This window comes from Diabrotica virgifera, chromosome 3, assembly GCF_917563875.1.
Source record: "Diabrotica virgifera virgifera chromosome 3, PGI_DIABVI_V3a".
Classification (NCBI taxonomy): domain Eukaryota; kingdom Metazoa; phylum Arthropoda; class Insecta; order Coleoptera; family Chrysomelidae; genus Diabrotica; species Diabrotica virgifera.
In genome coordinates this window covers 105,933,077-105,959,030 of record NC_065445.1, presented here as the reverse complement: position 1 = coordinate 105,959,030, position 25,954 = coordinate 105,933,077, and the positions used below count along the sequence as shown (strand labels likewise).

The following is a 25,954-nucleotide window of genomic DNA, read 5'->3' as shown; positions in this document are numbered from 1 at the left end:
AAAAAACTTTTTTTTTGTTTTCTGACAGCAGTAGAGTGCATTTTGAATTAAAATGTTCTTCTTTTTGTGTCAATTAATTTAATTCAAAAAAAAATTTCTTGGACACCCTGTATAAATAATTATGTCAATATTTATACTACTGAATAGAGAACTGAATAACCTTTCAAATGCGCTAGCAAGCGACCCCTATTCTCATTTAAAAAAATCATAGATTACGTCATCACTCCCAGATGGATGACGTCACTAGTATGATATACCTATACCTAAAGAAATCATAATTTAAAATTAAAAATCGACCTGTTTCAGGATTTTTCCTTATAGTCGCTGGCTTCCGAAATAATGAATTTATTCCAGACATTTGCACCGTACTGTATAAAATCACTGTCAATATAGCCGTTAGCATCTATGCATGTATAGCGTATAGCCACTAAAAAAGCTAGCTGGTTTTAACACTCTGGTGTCCAAATATGTTGTAAATGTACTGTTTTTCCAAACCCTAACTGATTTCAACACCCTGGTGTCAACACACGCTAGCATCTTTAAATGTACTGTTTTACTAAACCCTAACTGATTTCAACACCCTGGTGTCAACACACGCTAGCATCTGTAAATATGCTTCCGGGATCATCTGAAACCAAGTATAAGCTGGAGCTTCCTACACCACAATCCAGAATAACTGGCACATTAATTGTTCTGTCTTGGTTGGTGAATTCAGGTTCGGGCGTTTCAGCATAAGCACTCGCAATATCGCTATTATTGTCATCAACTCCCCCGTCTCTATCTGCAGGAATATTTAGTTGTTTGATACATACTTTTTACGATAGGTTGGACTTCGTTTGAATTTGAAGGTCCTAAATGTATATCCGACTGCTCTTTATTTTCCTGTATCTATGGTTTTCATCAAAAATGATTGCAGTGCACCGCTAAGTTTTTTCTCTCTTCAGTTTTTGCCTATTTTATTTGTTTGTCTATATTGAAAGCCCGAAAGTCGATTTCTTTTTCTTTCGGACGAGGCCGGACGAATTTAACAAAATAAAACCAAAAAGACTTCACATAATTTCACACAAAATAAAACCAAAAACACTTCACATTTTAGTATTATCAGGTAATAATAATTATTTTTTGGAATATTAGAGTTTACAGAGTTATCTGAATCATTACTATTTAAAAGACTAAAATTAGTAATCATACAAAACAAGTAAAAACTTAGTTTGTACAATGATATAAAAAGTTTATTGAAAAACTATTAAAAAGTCATCCAAAAGGATTCGCAAAACGTTTTCGATCTAGATCAGATCATCTTCAGCGCGTTCTTCTTAGTAGATGAAACTAGCAATCGTATAAAATAGGTGACATCGAGAAATATGATTTACATGTTGAAAATCTGATGTTAGTGGCAACTCTGTCGATGTTAAAAGATAAATTTAGTGCTCAAAGGACAACATGATCCACTGCTCGATAAAAACAGCTGTTGGTATGTGTCCATTGAACTGGCAAGAACCACAAGTTCTTATCGAGCAGTGAATCATGTTGCCCTTTGAGCACTAAATTTATCTTTTAACATTGACTTAGAGTCGATACTAACATCAGATTTTCAACATGTAAATCATATTTCTCGATGTCACCTATTTTATACGATTGCTAGTTTCATCTACTAAGAAGAACGCACTGAAGATGATCTGATCTAGATCGAAAACGTTTTGCGAATCCTTTTGGATGACTTTTTAATAGTTTTTCAATAAACTTTTTATGCCATTATACCAACGAAGTTTTTACTTGTTCTGTGTGATTTTTAATTATAGTATACAGCCAGCTACTGGGATTTTGCCATTGATTTTTTTACTAAAATTAGTCTTTTGCTAGCAGTTGCCGCTAGGGCATCCCTGCCATTTCGTTTGTTGCAATCCGTAAAGCGCTGGTTTCCTCGAAAACGGCACCGACAAACTGCGATGAATTACGTCAGATTACGATGAAAAATTCAAGGTTCTTCACTGCGGCAATGGAATGTGCAATCTCAGCAAGCGGTGGCTTCCAACGCATCCTTGGAAACCACCGCTATCATTTTGCATGGTACAGTTTTTTATGACGTCATTCATCGCAGTGTTACGGTCGTAGTTTGTCGGCACCGCTTTCGAGGAAACCAGCGCTTAACTGCACGCCGGGGTTTGTCCTGGTTGGGCCAGAGAGAGCAGCATATGTGCCTCCTGATGAGAGACTAATAAGTTTCGAAACCGGTAGAGGTGCTTGCTGCACTCTCTGATTGAACTAGAATATGATGCGGCTGTAGTTTCATGTTGCAACGAAATTGAAAATGGTTATTCATTTTTGATTCATTACTATTTAATTATTTGAGACCGCCTGTGCGATGCACACTTAGCACACATGGTAGCGGCGGCCCAAACACTATATCTAGATAACTTTAAATGCGCCAACCCACAATTGTAGTATTTGAAAACGTCAAATGGGTTGTTTGTTTGTTATATTTTACATTTAAAGTGGTCGTTACGTTTACTAAACAGGATTACCTATGCAGGAATGATTTTAGGAAATTTCAGGTATAAAAATTTATTAAAAAACCATTTATAAAAGATATATTTATTAAAATGACCCTTTCGGGCTACATCACAGAACATTTTCGGAATGACAATTCCATTATCAAATACATGGTTTAGCTACTAAAAATATATGGGTGAAAACTCTTTAAATGGTATAAAGTTGGTATGTTACATTATTGTAGATAATATTCTATTATAAGTCTTCATCCTTTATATAAAAATGGTCGAGATCATTCCCATCAAATTAACATATTAATATCGAATTTATTTTTTATAAAACAATGATAAACAAAAAAATTTTATCCTTGATATAACATCAAGTGGACTAAAACCAAATTAACAACACCATAGATCTACAAAGATCATAAAACCTACATAATTACCTATCTTATTCATTCTGTCACGAAATTATAAAAGTCACCCTTTAAACGACAAAATGAAAACTACGTCACGGCTGCAAGCACAAAACTGGAAATATTAGATATTGTTTAAGTGGTGGTTCAAAAAAAAAATAGTACTAACCGATTTATAAAAGTAATTAATACGTACGGGATCTTCATACACATAATGTGTCCGAAGTATTATAACTTTCTAGATTTAATAATGGTCAGTACCTCTCGGCTCTCCTTCATTCTTCCGAGGATCTCCTCATTTGTGACTCATTCAGTACACCGGATCTTAAGTATTCTTTGATATGGCAATATCCCAAATGATTCCAATTTTGTTGGCTCCCATCTGGTTAAAGGTGCATCTAGCTTTTCCGATCCGCGTTGGTATCTCTTAGTTGTTGGTCCATTCTTCATTTATTATGGTGCCGATTAGTTGTAGTGATTCACTCTTTCTGCAGGTGTTTATATTGAGTCCATATTGTTGACTGTAATACGTAATTTTGTCCATAAGGACTTGTAGGTCTTCTAGGTTGTCCACAAATACTATAGTGTCATCTGTATATCTGATTTTAATTAGTCGGTACCAATTTAGTATAATACCTTTTTCAGTTTCGTGCAAAGCTTCGATAAATATTCTTTCGGAGTAAAGATTGAAAATTAGAAGAGATAAAATATAGCCTTACTTCACTCCACGAATGATCTTCACATATTCGGTGTGTTTACTTTCAACTCTGAGATTTGCGGTTTGATTCCAGTAAAGGTATTTAATTATTTTCAGATCTTGATTGTTAATTCCTGCTTCTTTTAGTATTTGCATCATCTTGGCGTGCTGTATTCGATCAAACGCTTGCTCGAAAACAACCATACAATGACATGTGTGTATAGTGTATACGCCGTAATTGACGTGTCTGCATCTCTGGAATAAGACTTGCATTGAGAACAAAGCCTCTCTCGTAACAACAGCATCGATGAACCCGAACTGGTTGGGAGAAATTTTACTTTCACGTATGGATTGATGCTGTAATCTATACCCCGAGCGCGGTGTTTCTCTACCACCCTCCCCTCAAATCATAACGTTTTTAAAAAGAGACAAACCAATAATCATGATTATTTAAATAAAATCTGATTGTATCACAGTTTTAAGATCAGTCATATCTAAGTAGTCGAATACTCTCCATCTTATTTCTGATGGTAACTTAGGTGAAACTTTTTTCATTATTAAGTCAGCATCTGTAAGTAATGCCATTCTTTGAAACCCTTTCTTAACCCTAAGTTGTACCAACGGAAGAATATTGCCATATATCAAAAGGTCTTTAAGGTAATATTCAATATTTTCCAACTCGTTTTTAATATTGTCGTTACATAGATATTGAACAAACGCGTTGCCTATATTGGAGCCGCAAATTATTTGATGTAATGAAACAGTACTATTTTTTATTGTCACACCACTCATATTTGTTATTTCTTTTTGGCAGTCGTTATAGTATTGCGATAATTCTTTGAAGAAATGACAACCATCCGGAATAAATGTTTCAATGGGATTGTAAATTAACACTGTGTATTTGATTATTAGTTTTGCAAGTACCATATAGTCTGTCTGGTCTGACTCTGGATAATCACTTGACACATCTTTTAAGGCTATCGATAAAGTAGATTTGCCTTTATATTCAGCTTCTTTTAGATCAGCTCCATTTATAATTAAGAATTCTGCAACATCTGTGCATGTATTTTTTATCGCATAATATAATGGAGTAGCTCCTTTGGGTATAGTTTTCTTGTTAACATCAGCACCAATTTCAACCAAATATTTAACCATTGTAATGTAATCCCGTTTAGCAGCTACATGCAGAAGAGTATATTCTTGAATTGTACCGAAATTCGCGTCTACCCCTAAGCTGATAAAATACTTTACAACTTCTAGACTACACCTTTCACATGCCCAATGAAGTGGAGAATAATTCCGGGATCTCTCCTGTAGGTTACACACTGCACCGTTTTTTAAAAGTAACTGGACAATTTCTAAATTTCCTTCTCTACAAGCTAAATCTAAAGGGGTCATCTTGAAGATATCTTTAGCTTTCAGTTTAACTCCTTTTTCTATAAGGCCATGAACAATTTTTGCATTCCCTCCTAAAACCCCATGATAAATCGAACCCCGTTTCTGACAATCTTTGAGATGCACGTTAGCATTATTTAACAGTAAATAATCTACTACTTCGATGTAACCACCACATGCAGCCATATGAAGAGACGTCATTTTGCTGCTTTCATTTACAATATCCACATCTATCCCACGTTCTAAAAAATGTTTCACAATTTCTACGTATCCTTCTTCAGCAGCAACATGAATAGGCATACTTCCATAGATATCTGTACACTGCATATTTGCTCCAGCTTCTGTGAATAATCGAACCATTTCAAGATCATTCTTGCGCGTAGCAAAATGCAAAGGGCTCCTTCCCCAAGATTCGATTGCGTTTATATCTGCACCTTGTGCCAATAAATATTTGACTACTTTTATATGTCTGGCTTTGGCATTTGCAGCTATATGTAGTGACGTAAAACCATTAGAATCCACTTCATTGATTATTGCTCCTCCTTCAATCAACTTTTTTACTAATTTTAGGTGCCCAATTTTTGTGGCTGAATGGAGAGGAAACTCATTCTGCGCCATATTTAAAAATACAATACGATGACTGCGATATTAATGACACAGTTCTCTTCTTTAAATATCTGAAACAGAAAATAAATATAAAGGTTAGTACTGATAATATCAGTGATAGTTTATTGATGATGAAAAATTATATGAATCTGGGTTCAAATAGGTCAAGGACCTGTAGATACAATCGATTCCGCTGGGGGTTTTCTTCTATTTAATTTAACATTGTTAAGTAAAAACTGTATTTTATGTATTTATGTAAAGATTTTTTCGTCAAAAAATATACATATACAGTGCTAGTCAAAAGTTCGGTCCCCACGCGTATCTTTTGAACGGTTATACTTCTTATATTAGTGAAATTTGGAGGGAGGAAATATACGGACGTATAGTTCAGAGAAATAAGGAAAAAAATATCCTGCTGGTGACACAACCCCCTTCAGGCCGATTTTGAGTAGTATGGACATCTATAATAATAACCTATATGTTCCCTTCAGCCTTCAGCCGATTTTGATGATATACATAGTTATAAACAAATGAAGATCAAAAAACGGTAAATTTTCGCTTTTTTCGTCTATTAGCTACCAAAAATTTAAGCATTTTAAACAAATTTGAGAGTAAGAAACTCATAAATCGTATAAAAACTTCAATATGGCGTTCGCTGAATATGTCTATCCTTATTGGTCGCTTATAAAATTGTAAAATAGATCATAAATATTGAGTTTTTATAAATATTCATAACTTATGTAAAAATTAACTTAGAACCTTCTTATTATACGGAATGCTGAGAGTTCTGGTGCTTAAATCATACTCATAATTTCAAAGCAATTGGTCAAATAGTTTAAGAATTATTTAATTTGTTTATCCCAAATTAATCTTTTTTGTAACACTATAAGTCAGAAAGTTATGAAGTTACAGTAATACTTTGGATAGTTTATGAAAAAAGAAGATTTACACTATTAATTTAATTAAAAAAAAGACAAAAAATAATTCTAAACATTGCAAAATTATTTTCATCATCATCATCATCATTTGGCTCTACAACTCTATGTGAGTCTTGGCCGCGTTTACTATTTCCCTCCATTGTTGTCGGTCTTGAGCAGCTATTTCCCATTGCTGTACTCCCATTTTGCGTAGATCGCTGGCTACTGCGTCCTTCCATCTCTTTCTTGGGCGACCAACTGACCTTTTTCCATCGGGCCTTTCCCAGAATGTGGCGTTTAGAAGTCTTTCGTCACTTGATCTTAGTACGTGACCCGCCCATCGTATTCTGTTTGATTTAATGTAGCGTACTATGTTTTCATCTCCGTATATTGTCTGGAGTTCATCATTGTGTCTTCTTCTCCATTCTCCTGTTGTCTCTTCTCTGCAAGGCCCATAGATAGTTCGCAGTATCTTTCTTTCAAGTACCAGTAATTTTGTTGTTTCCCGCTGATTCAGAGTCCAGGTTTCGCTTCCGTACGTTATTGTGGGACGAATTATTGTCTTATATACTCTTATTTTTGCTGGTCTTGAGAGTATTTTTGATTTAAGTAGGGTCCTTAACGAGTAATATGCCCTGTTTCCTGCAATAATCCTGGCTGCCACGTCCTTTTCATAGTTATTTTCAGATGTTATGATCGCTCCCAAGTACTTAAATTCTTTGACGACTTCAAAATTGTATTCATTAATTGTTACGTTTTGTCTAACCCTTGGTCTTGGGTTCTTCGTAACCACCATGTACTTGGTCTTGTCCTCGTTGACCTTAAGACCAACTTCCTTGGCTCCGTTCTCGAATAGGGTGAAAACTTCTTTTGCATCTCTGGTGGATTGTGCAATTGTGTCCACGTCATCCGCAAAGGCTAATAGTATTTTTGATCCTTGGGCGGCAAATCCGTTTGTCAGTTGTGGCTGAGCTTTCCTTACTGCATGTTCCAGTGCGAAGTTAAACAGCAGGGGGGCGAGAGGATCTCCTTGTCTAAGTCCTGTGTCAATGAGGAATTCCTCCGACGTGTTGCTGCCAACTCTGATTCGTGCGGAAGCGTTCTCCGTGCTCACCTTTGCTAATCGTACCAGTTTTCCAGGTACTCCCATTTCTACCATAGTCTCCCACAATGCTTCTCTGCTAACAGAATCGTAAGCTTGTTTGAAGTCCACGAAGATTTGGTGTACATCGCGGTTGAATTCCCAGTTTTTTTCCAACACCTGGCGTAGGACGAAGATCTGGTCTATAGTCGACCTTCCCGGTCTGAATCCGCTTTGGTAGTCGCCTATTATTTCCTCTGCGTATGGAGTTAATCTTCTAAACAGTATTATGGATATAATCTTGTATGTTGTATTAATTAACGATATTCCTCTATAGTTCCGACATATTTGTTTGTCTCCCTTCTTGTGAATAGGTATTATATGGCTTTCATGCCAGTGTTTCGGTATTTCTTCTCTTTCCCAGACTTCTCTTATATTTTGCAACATGTGAATTAAAAAAGGGGGGCTAACTTCGTCCCTAATTCTCCTAGTAGGGCAATTGTTTTTCTTTCTAAATGTGTATAAAAATTCAGTCTTTCTAAATATGAAAAAATAATTTTTCTACGAGTAACGGTTAAAAAGTTATTCTGATTGTTTATAAGTAAAAAATCGAGATGTTTTTTCAAAATAATTTTACACTGTTTAAAATTACTTGTCATTTTTTTTATTAAGTTAATGGTATATGTTCTTTTTTCATTAACTGTCCGAAGTATTACTATAACCTCATAATTTTCTGACTTATCGTGTTGCAAAAAAATGAATTTGGGATAAACAAAAAATCTTAAAGCTTATGACTTATTTTGCAATTTTCTAAGCAACAAATAAGGATAGACATATTAAGCGACCGCCATATTGAAGTTTTTTTTATATGATTTATGAGTTTCTTATTCTCAAATTTGTTTAGAATGCTTCACTTTTTGGTAATAGACAAAAAAGCGAAAATTTACCGTTTTTTGATCTTCATTTGTTTATAACTATGTCAAGGGCGGATCCAGGACCGATTTTCGGGAGGGGCCATGAACTTTTTTTGAAGAGGGGTACCGGTGGGTCTGGGAATAATTTTTAAAAATTTGGGTTACAATGGTGAGTTTTAAGAAGGCACTTTTAACATACTTTTGAGTGCCATAAAGACTTTCAAAACTTATCGTTATTAAAGTCAGTAAAGATTCCTACACATTTTTTCGGATCAAAGTGCAGTTCTTTCAACAAGTCTTCTCCTCTTTCCCTCTTTCAACAATTCTTCCCCTCTTTCTGATTTTCACTAACTATTGACCCGAAAGATATGATCTTCGCATCCAGTATATCAAACGGTAGAATATGAATACAGGGTGGGCCATTAGTGCGAGGAAGTCCAATTACTCGTTTGTCGTAAGAGATACAAAAAAAATTATGTAGGTAAAAGTTGGGGCATATATAGCACCATAATCTAAAAATATTTTCAATAATACAGGGCCACTCGTATGTACTGGGTGACATAAACTTATGTTATTTTAGCATTCGATATGGCTTGCAAATTGTAGAAGCCTCGGAGGTGTTACCAGAGAAGGTTCCCATTGTTTTCAAACTGGTAGGATGTAGAGCAACATTTTTTGGTGTTGTTTTTGTTGGAATTCAACTTTATTATTTTTGTTAAGTGTTAGAATACACATGTGGGGTCTTTCTTCATGGGTGAGCCAATTCTTAGAATGCATTAGGCCGATACACTCTTACCTAAAATTGCATAAAGTATCATGTTACAGGGGATGTGAATGCCAGAACTGTATGTTAGTTGTGCGTTCGATATTTAGTCTGTTAAAATACATGGTAGTAGAAATAGTCTAGGCGCCAGAGGGGTCACCGTGTCATATCCAATTCTGATGGACAAACTCAACGGTTTCTTATGGATTTTTGGCTGCTGATTACGAATTTCGAGGGGGGATTTTGATCCGAGTGGTCAAAAAATTGTTATAAACAATTTAATTGTTTATAAATTGTTTATAAGGCTCTGGCTCATAAAATAAAAGAGATAAGAAAAAATGTTTCAAATAAAATTTGTTCCTTAATAAAAAACGAAGAAAAAACCGTTTATTAAACTTAAATCTAACAATTAGAACTCAAGATATTGTAAAATTAGTGCACAATGCAAATTGCATATTGCAAAATAAGTATTTTTCGAAACTTTATCGATCGTCACTCAGCTTCTACGCATGCAAATAAGTCTTAGAAGATGTCGTTTTAAAGCTTAATTAACAGGCTTCCAAACAAAGTTTGTTAAATTACTTGATCTTCATTTGTTTTAAAGTTATACCCGTTTGAAGTTACAATTTTCTTAAGAATATTGTACATTCATTTGTTTATAAGGGTTTCAAGCAAATTTGAGCTATAAACATTTATACTTTAATGAACAATAATGATAGAAAAACTCAAAAGGAACAATTTGAGGTTATGAAAATGTTCATAAGTTTATTTTTGGCCAAGATGTCGATATTTTAATGGCGCGCGCTATGAGGCGCAAGATCGGCTCACCGCGTAAAGGTTCACGCGCTAACTTCTCGATGCAAATTATAATTTCTATGTATACATACGTTATCTTCATTTTTCATTTTTGAAGATCCTAATAAAATTTTATCATATAATTCTTATAATTAAATCATCATACTGTACCTCGTATCACCTTTCATTCTATTTACATTGTCTTCTATATTTTGCGCTAAATGAGAAAAAAACATTAAAAACTAATATTTCAGAAGTATAACTAAAAAGTAAGTTGATATTATTTATTAATACTATTTTTACAAACATTTTTTTCATGCATCTGCAAATCTGCATAGAGATATACAGGGAATATCGGCTTTTTTACATCTGCATAAGTTCTTAGCGAAATTTTAACAGTTACATGGTGGTACAAGTCTGTTCTTGTAGGCAGTAAAACTAAAACTTTTTGAGGCTTCAGAGTCTAATTATCTATATGATATCCATATAAAGTGGATCTAGTTCTTTTGCAGCATCATCAAGGCCCGTCAATAATTGTGTGTATGCCGCCACATCATAAATGCTCGTTTTATATGCAATGATGATGCTGCAAAAGAACTCGATCCATTTTTATATGGATATCACATATTGGCTCATTTTCATGCGTAGAAGCCAAGTTACGATCGATAAAGCGTCGAAGAATACATACTTACTTGACTGTGAGCCAATCTTGCGCCTCATAGCGCGCCATTAAAATATCGACATCTTAGCCAAAAATAAACTTACGAACATTTTCGTAAGCTCAAATTGTTCCTCTTGAGTTGTTATATCATTATTGTTAATTAAAGTATAAATGTTTATAGCTCAAGTTTGCTTGAAACCTTTATAAACAAATTAATGTACAATTTTTTAAGAAAATTATAACTTCAAACGAGTATAACTTTAAAACAAATGAAGACCAAATAATTTAACAAACTTTGTTTGGAAGCCTCTTAATTAAGCTTTAAAAGGACACCTTATAAGGCTCATTTGCATGCGTAGAAGCCGAGTTACGATCGGTAAAGCTTCGAAAAATACTTATTCTGCAATTTGCAATTTGCATTGTGCACTAATTTTACAATATCTTGAGTTCTAATTGTCGGATTTAAGTTTAGTAAACGGTTGTTTCCTCGTTTTTTATTAGGGAACAAATTTTATTTGAAACATTTTTTTTATCTCTTTTAGTTTATGAGCCAGAGCCTTATAAACAATTTATAAACAATTAAATTGTTTATAACAATTTTTTGACCACTCGGATCGAAATCCTCCCTCGAAATTCGTAATCAGCAGCCCAAAATCCATAAGAAGCCGTTGAGTTTGTCCATCAGAATTGCAAATGACACGGTGACCTCTATTTGGCGCCTAGACTAAAACACATGTCTTAATTTCTTTGTATATTGTAATATTACGGTTTTTCGGTTAAAATAAAATAGTTAGTTTTTACCTTTTATTTGTACCTTTTATTATCTGCTATTTCTAATAGGTTCTGGGCTCAGTTACGTTTTTAGCTCACCTGTATTAAGATAATAATTAAAATTGTACAGTCGCGAAGTTTTCGTGTTAACCGAATACATAATGGCGGAAAGTGCGAAATATAACGTCGAAAAGTTGAACGGCCAGAACTATCAGTCGTGGAGTTATTTAGTGAAAATGTTGCTCATCAATGCTGATTTATGGGAAATAGAAACAGACCGAAGCAGTTCTTGGAAAAAACAAAATGATAAGGCTTTGTCAACTATAGCCTTATTTGTTGACGTTAATCAATTAGTGCATATCCGGAACAGGGAATTCGCGCGCGATGCGTGGGTAGCGCTAAGGAAGTATCATCAGAAATCAAGTTTGTCTAGTATGGTGTTTTTGTTAAAGAAAATCTGTAGGCTATCGCTAGAGGAGAATGGTGATATGGAAGCACACATTAGTTTATTCCTAGAATCGTTGAATAAATTGGCCGCCTTAGGGGAGGAAATTAAGGACAGGTTCTCAGCAGGAATTTTGCTGGGAAGTCTTCCAGACTCATACAGTTTTTTTATTACAGCGCTGGAAAGTAGGCCATCGAATGAATTTACTCTAGAATTTGTCACGAGTAAATTAATAGATGAGTACAGGAGACGGCAGGGAGCTTTGGGAAGAAATCAGGAGGAGTCGGTGATAAAATCAGTATACGATTGTAACAAAAATAATGGTACTGCAAGGGCAGAAGCAAGGCAGTGTTATTTTTGTAACCGTAAGGGCCATTTGAAACGAGATTGCTTTAAGTACAAAGCGTTTAAAAAGGAAAAGGCAAATAAAGTCACTGAAGGTACTGATGATGCATGTTTTATGGTTAATTATAGCTCAAGGGACGGAAAAAGGGATTCTGCTTCGTGGTGTGTGGACTCAGAAGCTTCGAGCCACATGGTTAATTACAAAGGATTCTATACCCAATTTGACGGTAGCAGAAAGGGCGTTGTAAGTTTGGCGGAGAAAGGGCAATACTCCGAGAATCAGGGTATAGGGACAGGACTTATTGAGTGCGTGACTGGATCGGGAGTGGAAAATTTAAAAATCGACAATGTGCTGTACGTGCCGGGATTAGACTCAAATCTGCTTTCGGTGAAAAAGCTAGCAAGTGCGGGGCATAATGTGCAGTTCGATAAAAACGAGTGTAAAATCGTTTTACGCGGAAAAGTCGTCGCGAGTGCGGTGCCTTCACCGGACTTATACAAACTTTCAACTGTGGACCATGGATTGAGTGTTTTGGAGCACTCCAGCAACTGTCAACATACATGGCATAGACGGTTTGGACACAGGGACATGGATGCAGTCAAACACTTAATGGAAAAGAAAATGGCAGTCGGGATTGATATGACAGACTATAGGATTAGGGAAACTTGTGAATGCTGTAAGAAAGGTAAAATTATACGTAAGTTTTTCAAAATTTTCTCATAGCAATACATTTAATATTCTTGACTTATTACATTCGGATATTTGCGGGCCCATGAAGACTGTTACTCCAGGGGGTAAACGTTATATTTTGACTTTAATTGATGATTTTTCTAGATATACAACTATATATTTATTAAATCATAAAAATGAAACGGTAAAATGTATAAAAGAGTTTATAGAATTTACGAGTAATCAGTTAGGTAGGGTTCCAAAAGTAATTAGATCAGATAGGGGTGGCGAGTACGTAAATAATAATTTAAGGGAATTTTTAAAGGGTAAAGGTATAAAAATTCAATAAACAGCAGGGTACTCTCCAGAACAGAACGGGGTTGCAGAGAGAAAAAATCGATCTCTAGTTGAAATGGCTAGGTGCATGTTAATCGATGCGGGTTTAGCAAAGAAATTTTGGGGGGAAGCGATAGTGAATAGCGACAGCCATTCCTCGTTCCTCAAAGTGAGGAAATATCCATTGGGTCCATGATGGAACGGAAGAAAATAGAGCCAAACGACGTAGAAGACAGAGAGGTTGTAAATTTTGAAAACTCGGAGGAAATAGAAAATTCTACGGATACATCTAACACGTATGAGAGCTTAAGTTGGGAACAATCCCATGACGATGACGGTGATTCTAACTATCAAATAGATACAGATCTCGATATAGAGAATCCAGGTGATCGTAGATCTAGCAGAGTAAATAAAGGTGTTCCACCTGAGCGCTACATAGCAAAGTGGACAGAATTCCAAGAAGAAGAACCAAGAAACTTTAAAGAAGCGCTTGAAAGAAGTGATAGTGAAAATGGAAGCAAGCTATGCAAGAGGAAATCACGTCATTAAGGAAAATTTTTTGTAAAAGCAATATTGATACATGTTTATATATCAAGGTAATAAATAATGAAAGGGTTTACGTACTTATATACGTGGATCACATTTTAATAGCAGCAAAGGATACACAGGTAATAATTGATATATTTGAAGAGAAACTAAAATGTAATTTTTATATAAGGAGTTTGGGATTATTACAAGATTATTTAGGTATGAAGATTGAAATGTGCAATAAAGGGATATGTAGTTTAAATCAGGCCAGTTATATTGACAAATTGCTGAACAAGTTTATGATGAAAGATGGAAAAGAGTTCAATATACCGCTGGATGTTGGATACTATAAGCCTAGCAGAGAAAAGCCGGTGAAAAACAGTGAAATATATCAACAACTGATTGGTGGTTTATTATATATTGCGGTAAATACTAGACCGGATATATTGGCAAGCGTCACCATACTAAGCCAACAGAAAAAATCCAAATGAAGTAGATTGGAACGAAGCAAAGAGGGTGTTAAGATATTTAAATAAAAGTAAATATAAAAAGCTTATTTTAGGACAAGAAGGAACATATAGTGCATTATACGGCTATGCAGACGCTGACTGGGCAGAAGACAAGGGGAACAGAAAATCAAATAGCGGGTATATATTTTTATTACGGGGTCCGCCTATAAATTGGGGATGTAGAAAACAGAATTGCGTGTCTCTATCATCAACTGAAGCAGAGTACATAGCATTGGCTGATGGATGTCAGGAAGCAATTTGGTTAAAACAGGTTATAAAGGAATTTGTGGGTTTAGAGCCGGAAATAGTTATATACGAAGACAAGCAAAGCTGTCTAAAACTTTTAGCAAATCACAAATTCAGTAATCGGACAAAACATATCGGTACAAAGCATCATTTCGTAAAAGAATTGCATGAAAAAGGGGTTGTTAACTTTAGGTATTGTCCTACCGAGGATATGATAGCTGATATGTTGACTAAACCGCTGAATAGGGTTAAGTTAGAGTACTTAAGTAGTAAAGGGGGTCTGTTTGACTAATTCAAAAATAATTTTAGTTGCGATGGGATGTTGGAATTCAACTTTATTATTTTTGTTAAGTGTTAGAATACACATGTGGGGTATTTCTTCATGGGTGAGCCAATTCTTAGAATGCATTAGGCCGATACACTCTTACCTAAAATTGCATAAAGTATCATGTTACAGGGGATGTGAATGCCAGAACTGTATGTTAGTTGTGCGTTCGATATTTAGTCTGTTAAAATACATGGTAGTAGAAACACATGTCTTAATTTCTTTGTATATTGTAATATTACGGTTTTTCGGTTAAAATAAAATAGTTAGTTTTTACCTTTTATTTGTACCTTTTATTATCTGCTATTTCTAATAGTTTTATGTGCTATTAGATTGAAAACTTAGTCTTTTGCTAGCAGTTGCCGCTAGGGCATCCCTGCCATTTCGTTCGTTGCAATCCGTGACTGCACGCCAAGGTTTGTCCTAGTTGGGTCAGAGAGAGCAGCATATGCGCCTCCTGATGAGAGACTAATAAGTTTCGAAACCGGTAGAGGTGCTTGCTGCACTCTCTGATTGACCTATAGGGGAGTGCAATTAGAACGAAAATATGCATTGTTTCGGAAAAATTCAAACAAGCTTATATTTTTCTAAAACTTTTTTTTGTTAGTTTATATACATATTAAAGTAAAAAATTCTACTCGCAGATTTGGCCGCTAATTGTTTATTAATTGTTTAAACAATAACAATTGTTTTGTATAAATAATTTTAAAAATATCGTTAAATTCATCATTTTACTTTAATCAAATATGTTTCTATTATGTTTTTTATTATGCTGAATCCGAATATGGCATTGCAATTTGAAAATTCTTATACACAAGCTCTTATACAGTGTGTCTGCGTAGCTAGGAACCACATGGGCTTTTTTATTATCAATTTTACAAAAAAAAGTTATTCTTAATAAAATGCTCTGGATAGTCAAAAATCTAAAACTTAACCATCAGATATCAAATTTTATCAATTTTATACGAGTTATGTCAAAAATATGATTTCGTTAAAGAGTAAAGTACTTTTATATTCCAGAATATCAAAAAATGTTATTACGAAAAGTTGTTTGAAATTAGAAACTATGTCTAAATATACAATGACATCATTCTAATCCAAAAAAAATTTCAATTTTTTCTCAAATTACGGATAGGTAACTCATCATCATTTTATTACAATTATGATAACTATTTTATTATCACTTTTACGAAAAAAAAAAAGTTATTCTTGATAAAATGCTCTCCCTGGTCTAAAATCTAAGATACAACTATCAGATATCAAACTTTTTAAATTTTATACGAGGTATATAGAAAATATGAATTTTTCTTAAGAGTTAAGTGCCTTTATGATTTACAATATTTTAATTAGAATGATGTAATTGAACACTAAAACATTTTTTTTTAATTCCAAACAACTTTTTTAATAACAATTTTCGATATTGTGAAATGTAAAGGTACTTTACTCTTGAGTGAAATTCTTATTTTTTGACATACCTCGTATATCATTAATTAAATTTGATATTTGATGATTGCATCTTAGATTATATACGATGCAGAGTATTTTATAAATAATAATTTTTTTCGTAAAACTGATAATAAAAAAGTTATCAATAGGTTCCAAGTTACCAAGACATACTGTATAAGAGTTAAAAAAAAATTTTTTGCTGGAGATTTATTATTGTTGAAGTTTATTATTAAATGTATTTTAGGTAAGTTTTACAGAAAAAAGTTTTGATCACTTTGTATAAACATTTTTTTAGCTGGTAATTTTCGGTTTTTGTATTACATTTTTGTTATCTTTCTTAATTTTCTTAAAAAGAAATAGTTTATTTCATTTCTAAAGTCAAATAATTAAGTGGATTTTAAAGATTACATCCTAAGCTTTAAAAGAACACTTATAAAACTGTAATAGATGTGTCCAAACTTGACTAATACCGTCTTAAAGTGGTGGTAATTCCATAAAACTATGAAGATTTCAAAAATTACATTTTTTGAGACGTCATATCATTTGAATTAAATTTTTGAGATTTTTTTGAATGAAACGTCATTTAGTAAGATACTTAAAAGGTAAGTTCCGCCCACACCGTACTTACAGTGCGCCAATGTTTGTGAGAAGGGTGACTTTAGCGTTATAAATAAAAAATTATAGAAGATACAGATTTAATTTTAGAGAATTCTTTAAATAAGCATTTTTTTGTAAAATTTTCTGAATTGTTCAATGGTCAAGTCAGTTTTTTTCTAAAATTTATATTTTCGGAGTTATTTAAAAAAAAAACATCTAATTTCGTAGTTCATTTGTTTAATAAAAAATGAAGCACCCACTTCTCGAGTAGAACTTTTTGATATGTTGTTTATTAAACATTTCTTAATGAAATTACAAAAAGTTTTATCTTGTTTGATTTTTTCCGAAGTGAAAATCTATATGCACTCCCCTACTAGAATAATGATGCGGCTGTAGTTTCGTGTTGCAACGAAATTGAAAATGGTTATTCATTTTTGATTATGGCATTTTAATGGAACACTGTATATTTTTACATTTTTGGATTCATCTCGATGTATTCTTTCTTAAAATATAAGGTTTTATAATATTATACGAGGCAGTTTAAAAGATTACTCTTTTTTCTTAATTTCGTAGCAACATTTACACCCTGTAGTTTGTAGTGATTTGACATTAATGTTCAAATGATTTTTAATATAGTTTACTGTTATTAAAAGGATCCAGATAAAACACAAAAGATATCGAACGAGTGAACAAAATGAAATAGGAGCCTGGATTATGGAAGATCTAAATCCGAAATCAGAAATTTGATCAAGAATAGAGCAATCAAGAGCAGCTTTTTTGAGGATGAGGTAATTTCTGAGTAACCAAAGACTCAATCTGCAAATCCGATGTCGACAGACTCCTCCGATGTTATATATTCTCCATCTTATTATATAGGGTAGTGTCTTGGACTCTAACGGATGCAACAACGAAGAGACTGGAAGCGTTCGAATTGTGGACATATAGAAGAAGTCTTAAGATATCATGAATGGACAAAATATGAAATTCCAAAATACTTTAAAAACTTAACAACGAAAAGGAAATAATGTGCACGGTGAAATAAAGAAAATTAGAATATTTCGGCCACATCACAAGAAATGACACAAAATATAACTGTTAAAATGAATTTTGCAGGAAAGGTGAATGGTAAAAGGGGCGTCGGAAGAAGAAGAATATCTTAGTTCATGAACTTGAGGACCTGGTTTGCGACATCCACTACAGGGCTTCTCAAGGCAACAGCTAAAAGATTATCATTGCCAGAATGATTGCCAACATTCGTAACGGATAGGCACCAGAAGAAGAAGATGGTGCAGCTGCTTGCTGTTTTGCCTATTAAGCATTTTATTATAGATGTGTATCTGTATTTCGTGTTTCTTCAATGCTCAATCAACAAATCTATAGTAAAAGACTAAGTTTTCAATCTAATGGCATATAAAACAGCATAATGCTACTCTACACCCCACCAGACTGAAAACAATGGGAACCTTCTTTGTTTACACCTCCGAAGCTTCTACAATTTGCAAGCCATAACGGATGCTGATACTAAGGAAGATGAGGGAATTTTACAATTTATAATTCACGTCCCATCTGCTCAGCGCGGTAAAGTTTCAACGAGAATGGTTCCCTTTGTATTCCAATCAGAGTAAACATGTAAATCAAAAATGAATAACCATTTTCAATTTCGTTGCAAAACGAAAATACAACCGCATCATATTCCAGTCCAATCAGAGAGTTCAGCAAGCACCTCTACCGGTTTCGAATCTTATTAGTCTCTCATCAGAAGGCACATATGCTGCTCTCCCTGCTCCAACCAAAACAAATCCCGGCGTGCAGTCACGGATTGCAACGAACGAAACAGCTTAGATGCCCTAGCGGCAACTGCTAGCAAAAGACTAAGTTTTCAATCTAATGGCATATAAAACAGCATACTGCTACTCTACACCACACCAGACTGAAAACAATGGGAACCTTCTCTGGTTACACCTCCGAGGCTTCTACAATTTGCAAGCCATAACGGATCCTGAGACTAAGGAAGATGAGGGAATTTTACAATTTATAATTCACGTCCCATCTGCTCAGCGCGGTAGAGGTGCTTGCTGCACTCTCTGATTGGACTAGAATATGATGCGGCTGTATTTTCGTTTTTCAACGAAATTAAAAATGGTTATTCATTTTTAAATCTATAGTAAATGATATAGCTGTCGCCTCTGTGTCATGTTCTCAGTTGGTTCGTGAATGTAAAGGACCACGCAACACTCCTTATGGAAAAGTGGTCCCGGCCAAATTTGATGAAAGTTTGGTCAATGATTAAAAAAGTTCAAAGAAGGTCAAGAAAAAAGGTCAATGATTGGTAGATTGAAAAAGTCTATGACACCTGGGTCTGAATAACTACTATTCTCGAGTTACAGCCTTCTAAAGTTATTGGATTCGAGTGCTTAACTTTACGTTAAGTGCACTAATTTACGGTCAAGTGAACGAAAATATTTATTATTAGAAGAAGAGAAACTCATGTTCTTCATACATACTTGCGTGTTGTATATGAATTCGTGGTCAAAAATAGTTGGATCGTATTTTAGTCTTCAGAAAACTAAAGAAGTGCGGTATAAAATGTGCTGCTAGATCGATATAAGCATTATCATATTTTCATGAATGCTTCTCAGTTATGCAATACCAGCAAAACTGCAGTTCCGCCTTATGTTTAGAAAACTACTGAACAGTGGCGGATCTAGGGGGGATAGGGGTAATTTCACCGGTAACATGTTCCAGAATTAATGAAAAAACTTTATTTAACGAAAATGAACGAGATGGGGTCATCAAAACACACTTATAACCAAAGAGCGGATAGTGTGACGAAAAGACGTAGGCCCAGAGCACGGGCGCCCATATAAAAATTTTTAGGGGGGGACCAAACGTGAAAATGTTGCAGATTATATTTTGTATACTTTGAATAACCATATATAATTCAAAGCACCCGAAAAGCCAGGGGAGGGGCACGCCTCCCCCTGCCCATAGGTATGGGCGCTCATGGCCCAAAGGACCAGAGAAGATGAGTTACGGGTGTTAAGAGTACGAAATTGGAAAAACAAGGCGGAGGATAGAAAGGAATTATTGCTGATTCTCGAAAAGGCCGAGGTCCACCATGGGTTCTATAGCCAATGATGATGAGTTGTTAGGCTTTGCAAGACATCAACCTAATGTTAAGTATCCTGATAGGTCGTTATTTAACACGACGTATGATGCATCTAACCGAAATCAGCAACATGTTAACGTACAAATAGTCGAAGATGATTTAAACCCGATTTTTCCATAGACAATTGTAATTAATATTTAGCATTTACAGACTACCAGGTACTTTGTTTTTTTTTGTGTATTGAAATCAGGTCCATGTTCTCTATCTGTCTTATATCTGATATGCGGGACAAGTTTCATGTCAGCTAATGTATTTTTTATGTTTCAACAATTTTTTCTTTAATTATTCTGGAACATGTTACGAGTAGAATTACCCCCATCCCCCTAGATCCGCCACTGTTCAGTAGTTTTCTAAAGATAAGGCGGAACTGCAGTTTTGCTGGTATTCCATAACTGAGAAGCATTCATGTAAACATGATAATGCTTATATCGATCTAGCAGCACATTTTATACCGCACTTCTTTAGTTTTCTGAGGACTTTTCGGAGGTTTTCTGAAGACTAAAATACAATCCAACTATTTTTGACCACGAATTCATATAGAACACGCAAGTATGTATGAAGAACATGAGTTTCTCTTCTTCTAATAATAAATATTTTCGTTCACTTGACCGTAAATTAGTGCATTTAACGTAAACCGAGTACTCGAATCCAATAACTTCAAAAGGCTGTAACTCGAGAATAGTAGTTATTCAGACCCAGGTGCCATGGACTTTTTTAATCTACACATCAAGAAGTATCATTGACCAAACTTTCATCAAATTTGACCGGGACCACTTTTCCATAAGGAGTGTTGCGTGGTCCTTTATATTTATAAGTTATATATTATTCAAACCCACAGAATATACAATTCGTTCGTTGCAATTCTACATCCACAGAATATACCTTATTCGCGGTGTGCAAGTACTTGGAAAGGGAAACGAGAAACGACCGTGCGCGAGTCGCGGAGAAATATTGCAACTATCTTAAATAATTCATATTGTCAATTGAAATTGTCAAATTGACATATATTTCATACCTTCTGTCATTGAAGCAGAAAAATTATATATTGCTCCACAATATTGATATGATATGCAATTATTATATAAAGGTAATTTAATTAATTGTGTTTTGAGTGCAGTACTGCATTTTAATAACTAATTTTATTTACTACATACATTTGTTCACGTTTTCATAACATAACCTGAACCTTATTTTTTCTTCTTACTATTTTTTTGGACTATGGCCTTGACAATTATCCAGTAACCAGGACTAATATAATTGGCCAATATAATTAAAAGTGCGAATAATAGTACAGAGCGAAGAAATAGGGGTCGCTTTGCCGAACTTGCACGGTCCCAATTAGCCATTGGATGCGTCTGTGCCAGAGATGAGGATTTCCATACGCAGACTGTTTTGTGTTGAATGAAAAGGAACTCACGCTTAAAGTGTTAGACTGGCAACATGCTTTACCATGTAAAAGAAGCAATTTTGGTAATAAGTGCTAGGTTTTCATCCAACGTGACCGCAATCCTGAAGGAAAACAACACGCACAGGAGAGAGATAATTGGACAGAAATAGTCAATTACATTACGCCAATTACATGACGCCACTATATCCTTACGAAGGAGAAAAGATAGAGGAAGACCGCAAGTAGAACTGGAAGTCGATATTCGAATTCTTCGTGTAACTTTGCATCGATAGATATATGATTTAACTAATTTTGAGTCATTTTTGCCAAAGGACATCGCACACATCTTATGGAAAATATAATGTCACTCAAATTCAATAAAATTTATACCAATAGATTCGTTTTAAATTAACGATCAAATCTTATCATTGCGCCAACTCTCTATTTTCAAAAATAAGAGCAGAAATTGATATAAATAAATCTGAAATCAAATGGGTAGGTACATAAGTTAGAGAGAGAAAAAATATTTTAAAATACCCAGATTTTCGGTACTCCATAAATCAGCGGATTAGTTTCACTAATCCGCTTAGGCCCAGCGGGATTTAAGCTGTTATGAATAGCACTCAGAGCAATAATGATTGTAAACTAACATTTTATGGACTCCAAAAATGTGATTTCGATAAACTTTAATTGCAATTTGCGCCGTAATTAATCATAATTAAGAGTTGGCGCAATGATAAGAATTGATCGTTATATTAAAACGAATTTGATCGTATAAATTTTATTGAATTTGAGTGACATTATATTTTCCATAAGATGTGTGCGATGTCCTTTTCGGTTATAAATTTGTAACGTTACAAACGTCACATCTTTGATATTTTATTTTTAAATAATTATTTTATTCTAATTTCTTTATTATTTCATTAATATTTTTTTTCTGTTTGTTTTACCTGCTTTCTTCGTTAAAAACTCGTTGGCGCCCTCTTTTATTATCCTCTTTTATTATCTTCTATATAATATATCTCTTTTCATCTAAAATCTAAGTCATCATACTGAACGTACCCCGTATATTCTTACTCTGTAAGTATCTGTCTTAATACGGAACATGCCTGCTACTGCCTACGTCGCACAGTCATGAAAGTGACACTTCATCCCTACTCGCAGACACAAAATGAAAATGGAAGAGAAAAATTAATCTTATAAAAGGCAATTACAGAGCAGATAATAGCTGTCTATTTCCAGACTTATAATTCTCTTGGGGTGAGTTTTGTATTTAAGTTTTTTATGCTCTACTTTTAATTTTTTATAATTTTTTCTTATACCTAACCTTCAAATATTCAACCATGTGTTTGGTTCCTACATTTCTTTTCATCTATTAATATGCACGTGTAAATCAAGTTTTAACTATTCTCATCTTAATTCCATTTAATTTACCCCTTGCCATCTGCTACTGTTTGAATACTTTTTGGCAAAGGGTACCTTTTCTTCTTGATGTCAAAACTTATACACGCATTATTCTTCTAGTTTTATGGGAATAAAATCACCGTCCTCCCTCTGGGAGCTTCAAAAAAGCCTATCGCCGGCGATGATACTAAGGCTGACAGCAATGGGACCATGACATCCAGACTACAGCACCCAACATCATCAGCTGCAGGGACCTAGTTCCACAAAATCTGCCCTGGTCTACAACAAATCTACAGCAGTACCATTCGACATCAAGAAGTTACCATCCGATACCAAAAGCCATAAGTATAATCCAGAATTGTTATTTTTTGGCAAGAATTTGAATATATTTGTTAATGCACTTAATAAGTCATATTTTTATTATATCTTTATGAACAATAAACATGATTAGTTAAAAATATTGTTTTGTTTGCTTCCATTCTGAATTTCCATAGTTCATGTTTAAGATTAGGACAAGAGACATGAGACTGAGCTAAGCTAAGGGTGTAGCGATGGCTATCTTGGATGATTGAGGTAATATTTTTGAATATTGTTTCAATTAACTGATGTAGTCCATAGCCTTACTCGTTTCACTGGCGCCCAACGTGGAACGGAAATGACCGGAACTAAACATTCGAGCTCGACTTTTCTCTACGCGATGATTGATATATCACCCCTACTATTTCTGAGACAATAATGTGGCACTTCCGATTACACCTTTTTAACCGGAAGTGATATAAAAACCGCGTCGTCTTACTAAGGCGCGTCGAATAAATTATCGCTTGTACTATTTCGGCGACTTTAAAATAGTAGTTCCGGTTGCAACTTTAAAACATTGGGTTATAAGCTGTCAATCGACACCTCATTTTTTGTCGTTCTACCTGGTTTAATGATGGATTGAATAACAAAAAATGGGTGAAAACAATAAGAAGTTTTATATTATAAAGCAACGAATAATAGCAGGTTAACATTTAGAAAGGATGCTAAATTAAATGGCAAACTCAGTTCTGCTGCAGTGAAAACCATTAGGTACCGAAGGAAAGAAAAGGTAAACCGCCAGAAAGATTAAATGCTGATGTTGAATATTTATAAAATAAAAACAGAAGATTAGAAAAATACACACACCCAAATTTATATGGAATCATCTGATATTTCTTACTATTTCGTGCGAATTTAAGAAAACAAACACACGAAGTCAATCAATATTTATTTTAAAGCAATTTAATAACAAATACATAACAATTAAATAAAACAATATAGTCCAAGTAATGAAGCTTACAATAGGACAAAACCTCGCAATTTTTACAGAATGGATCAATTTGCTTGAAAATTTGAGAATAAGTAGTGGATAGTCCAAGGATCAAAATCTATATGATGCCGAAAGGCGCTTTTACCATGGGGGTGGTTGTCACCCCATCTCGTGTGTGGAAATTTTTTATTATATTTTGACCGTAAAAATATTCATTCTTAGCAAAAAACGCTCTATACAATTTTTTGATAAAATTAATAGTTTTCGATTTATTCGCTATCGAAAGTGTTAGTTTTATATCGAAAAAATCAATGTTGTTAATAAGTTTTCGGCTAATAACTCCAAAAGTTTTCGTTTTATCAAAACAACTTTACTTAACAAAAATGTACCTTTTGAAATAATAAACAAAACCGTTTCTTTTAATTTTTTAAGACCAATAGTAATCGAGCTATACATTATTAAATGTTAGCTCTTCTTAGTCAAATGCTAAATACTGTAGTTTTAAAGTCAAATGACGGGAAAACTATGCATTTTTCGAGGATAACTTGTCGAAACTAATTTAAAGCATTTTAAAATATATATCTCCAGAAATAAAAACAAAGTCTTTAGCTCAAAAATTAAGTGACGTATATTGAAAAGAATGTTAGTCCCTACTTTTTTCAGCGAAAAAGTGATCTGAAGCAACCTCCTAATCACCACCCTAATTAAAATGAGTCATTAACCTTATTTGGTCTTCTTTATTTTTATATTATTAATAGGTTCTAGAAGTTTGACCGGCTTAGAATGATTAGTTTTTAAAAAAATGGCATTAGAAACGAATAACGAATTTTTGTAGTTTGGAAAAAAATGGCCCTTTCTTCAGAATAGAAAGATTAGTATCAGAGATACGAAAAAATGTTTAAATATGAAATTGTAGCTAATTTAATTCTCAAGAAACTGGTTTTCAAAAATTTTTACTACTGCAAAAATTGAGTGAGCTATTGATAATTAAAACTTGTAATAACATGCAAAAACCACCTTTACCAACCCTTTCAAAGTCACCTCTTTTTGCGACTGAGGATTTTAAAAAGAATTAATATTAATAGGCTTAGACACCTTATAACAGCCTATAAAATTCTTTTTTGCCCAACTTTCTAAGATAAAAAATAGAAAAGTTGCGGTTAAAAAATCAATATATTTTTTTGAAAAAAAAAAAAGGAGAAATCTAATTGGAAGCATAATAATGTAAGTTAGCGATGTTTTTAGTCATTGGCCTTATTCATTCTTCTTTATTTATGTATTGTTAATAGATTCTAGAAGTTTGACTGGCTTAGAAAGATTAGTTTTTAAAAAACTGGAGTTAAAAGCGAATAACGAATTTTTGTAGCTTGGTAAAAATGTCGATTTCTTCAGAATAGAAAGATTACCATCAGAGGTACGAAAAAATGTTTAAATATGAAATTGTAGATTATTTAATTCCCAAGAAACTGGTATGAGAAAATTTTTTCTACGGCAAAAATTGAGTGAATCGTAAATTAGTATATTATTGAAAAACATTTATTTTGTTCGATATAAAACTAACACTTTCAATAGCGAATAAATCGAAAACTATTCATTTTATTAAAAAAATGTATAGAACATTTTTTGCTTAGAATGAATGTTTTTATCAACTTTTGCGGTCAAAATATAATAAAAAATTTCCACCCTCGAGATGGGGTGGCAACCACCCCCATAGTAATAGCGCCTTTCGGCATCATATAGATTTTAATCCT

General features: G+C 33.9%; 2 protein-coding genes across 4 annotated transcripts in view; both read right to left on the bottom strand.

The window, feature by feature from the left end:
• Positions 1 to 25,954, bottom strand: part of LOC126881999 (intraflagellar transport protein 140 homolog) — a 335,998-nt gene that overhangs the window by 201,265 nt on the left and 108,779 nt on the right. The gene's annotated exons all lie outside the window — the stretch shown is intronic.
• Positions 1 to 25,954, bottom strand: part of LOC126882004 (ankyrin-1-like) — a 93,948-nt gene that overhangs the window by 27,076 nt on the left and 40,918 nt on the right. For 2 of the 3 annotated variants that reach the window (XM_050646775.1, XM_050646776.1), the window contains exon 2: positions 4,460 to 5,677. The exons of the other annotated variant lie outside the window; for it this stretch is intronic. In XM_050646775.1, coding sequence (XP_050502732.1) covers positions 4,460 to 5,618 — 1,159 coding nt within the window. In that variant the 5' untranslated portion in view covers positions 5,619 to 5,677. The remainder of the gene's footprint in view (positions 1 to 4,459; positions 5,678 to 25,954) is intronic. 3 annotated transcript variants of the gene reach the window in all.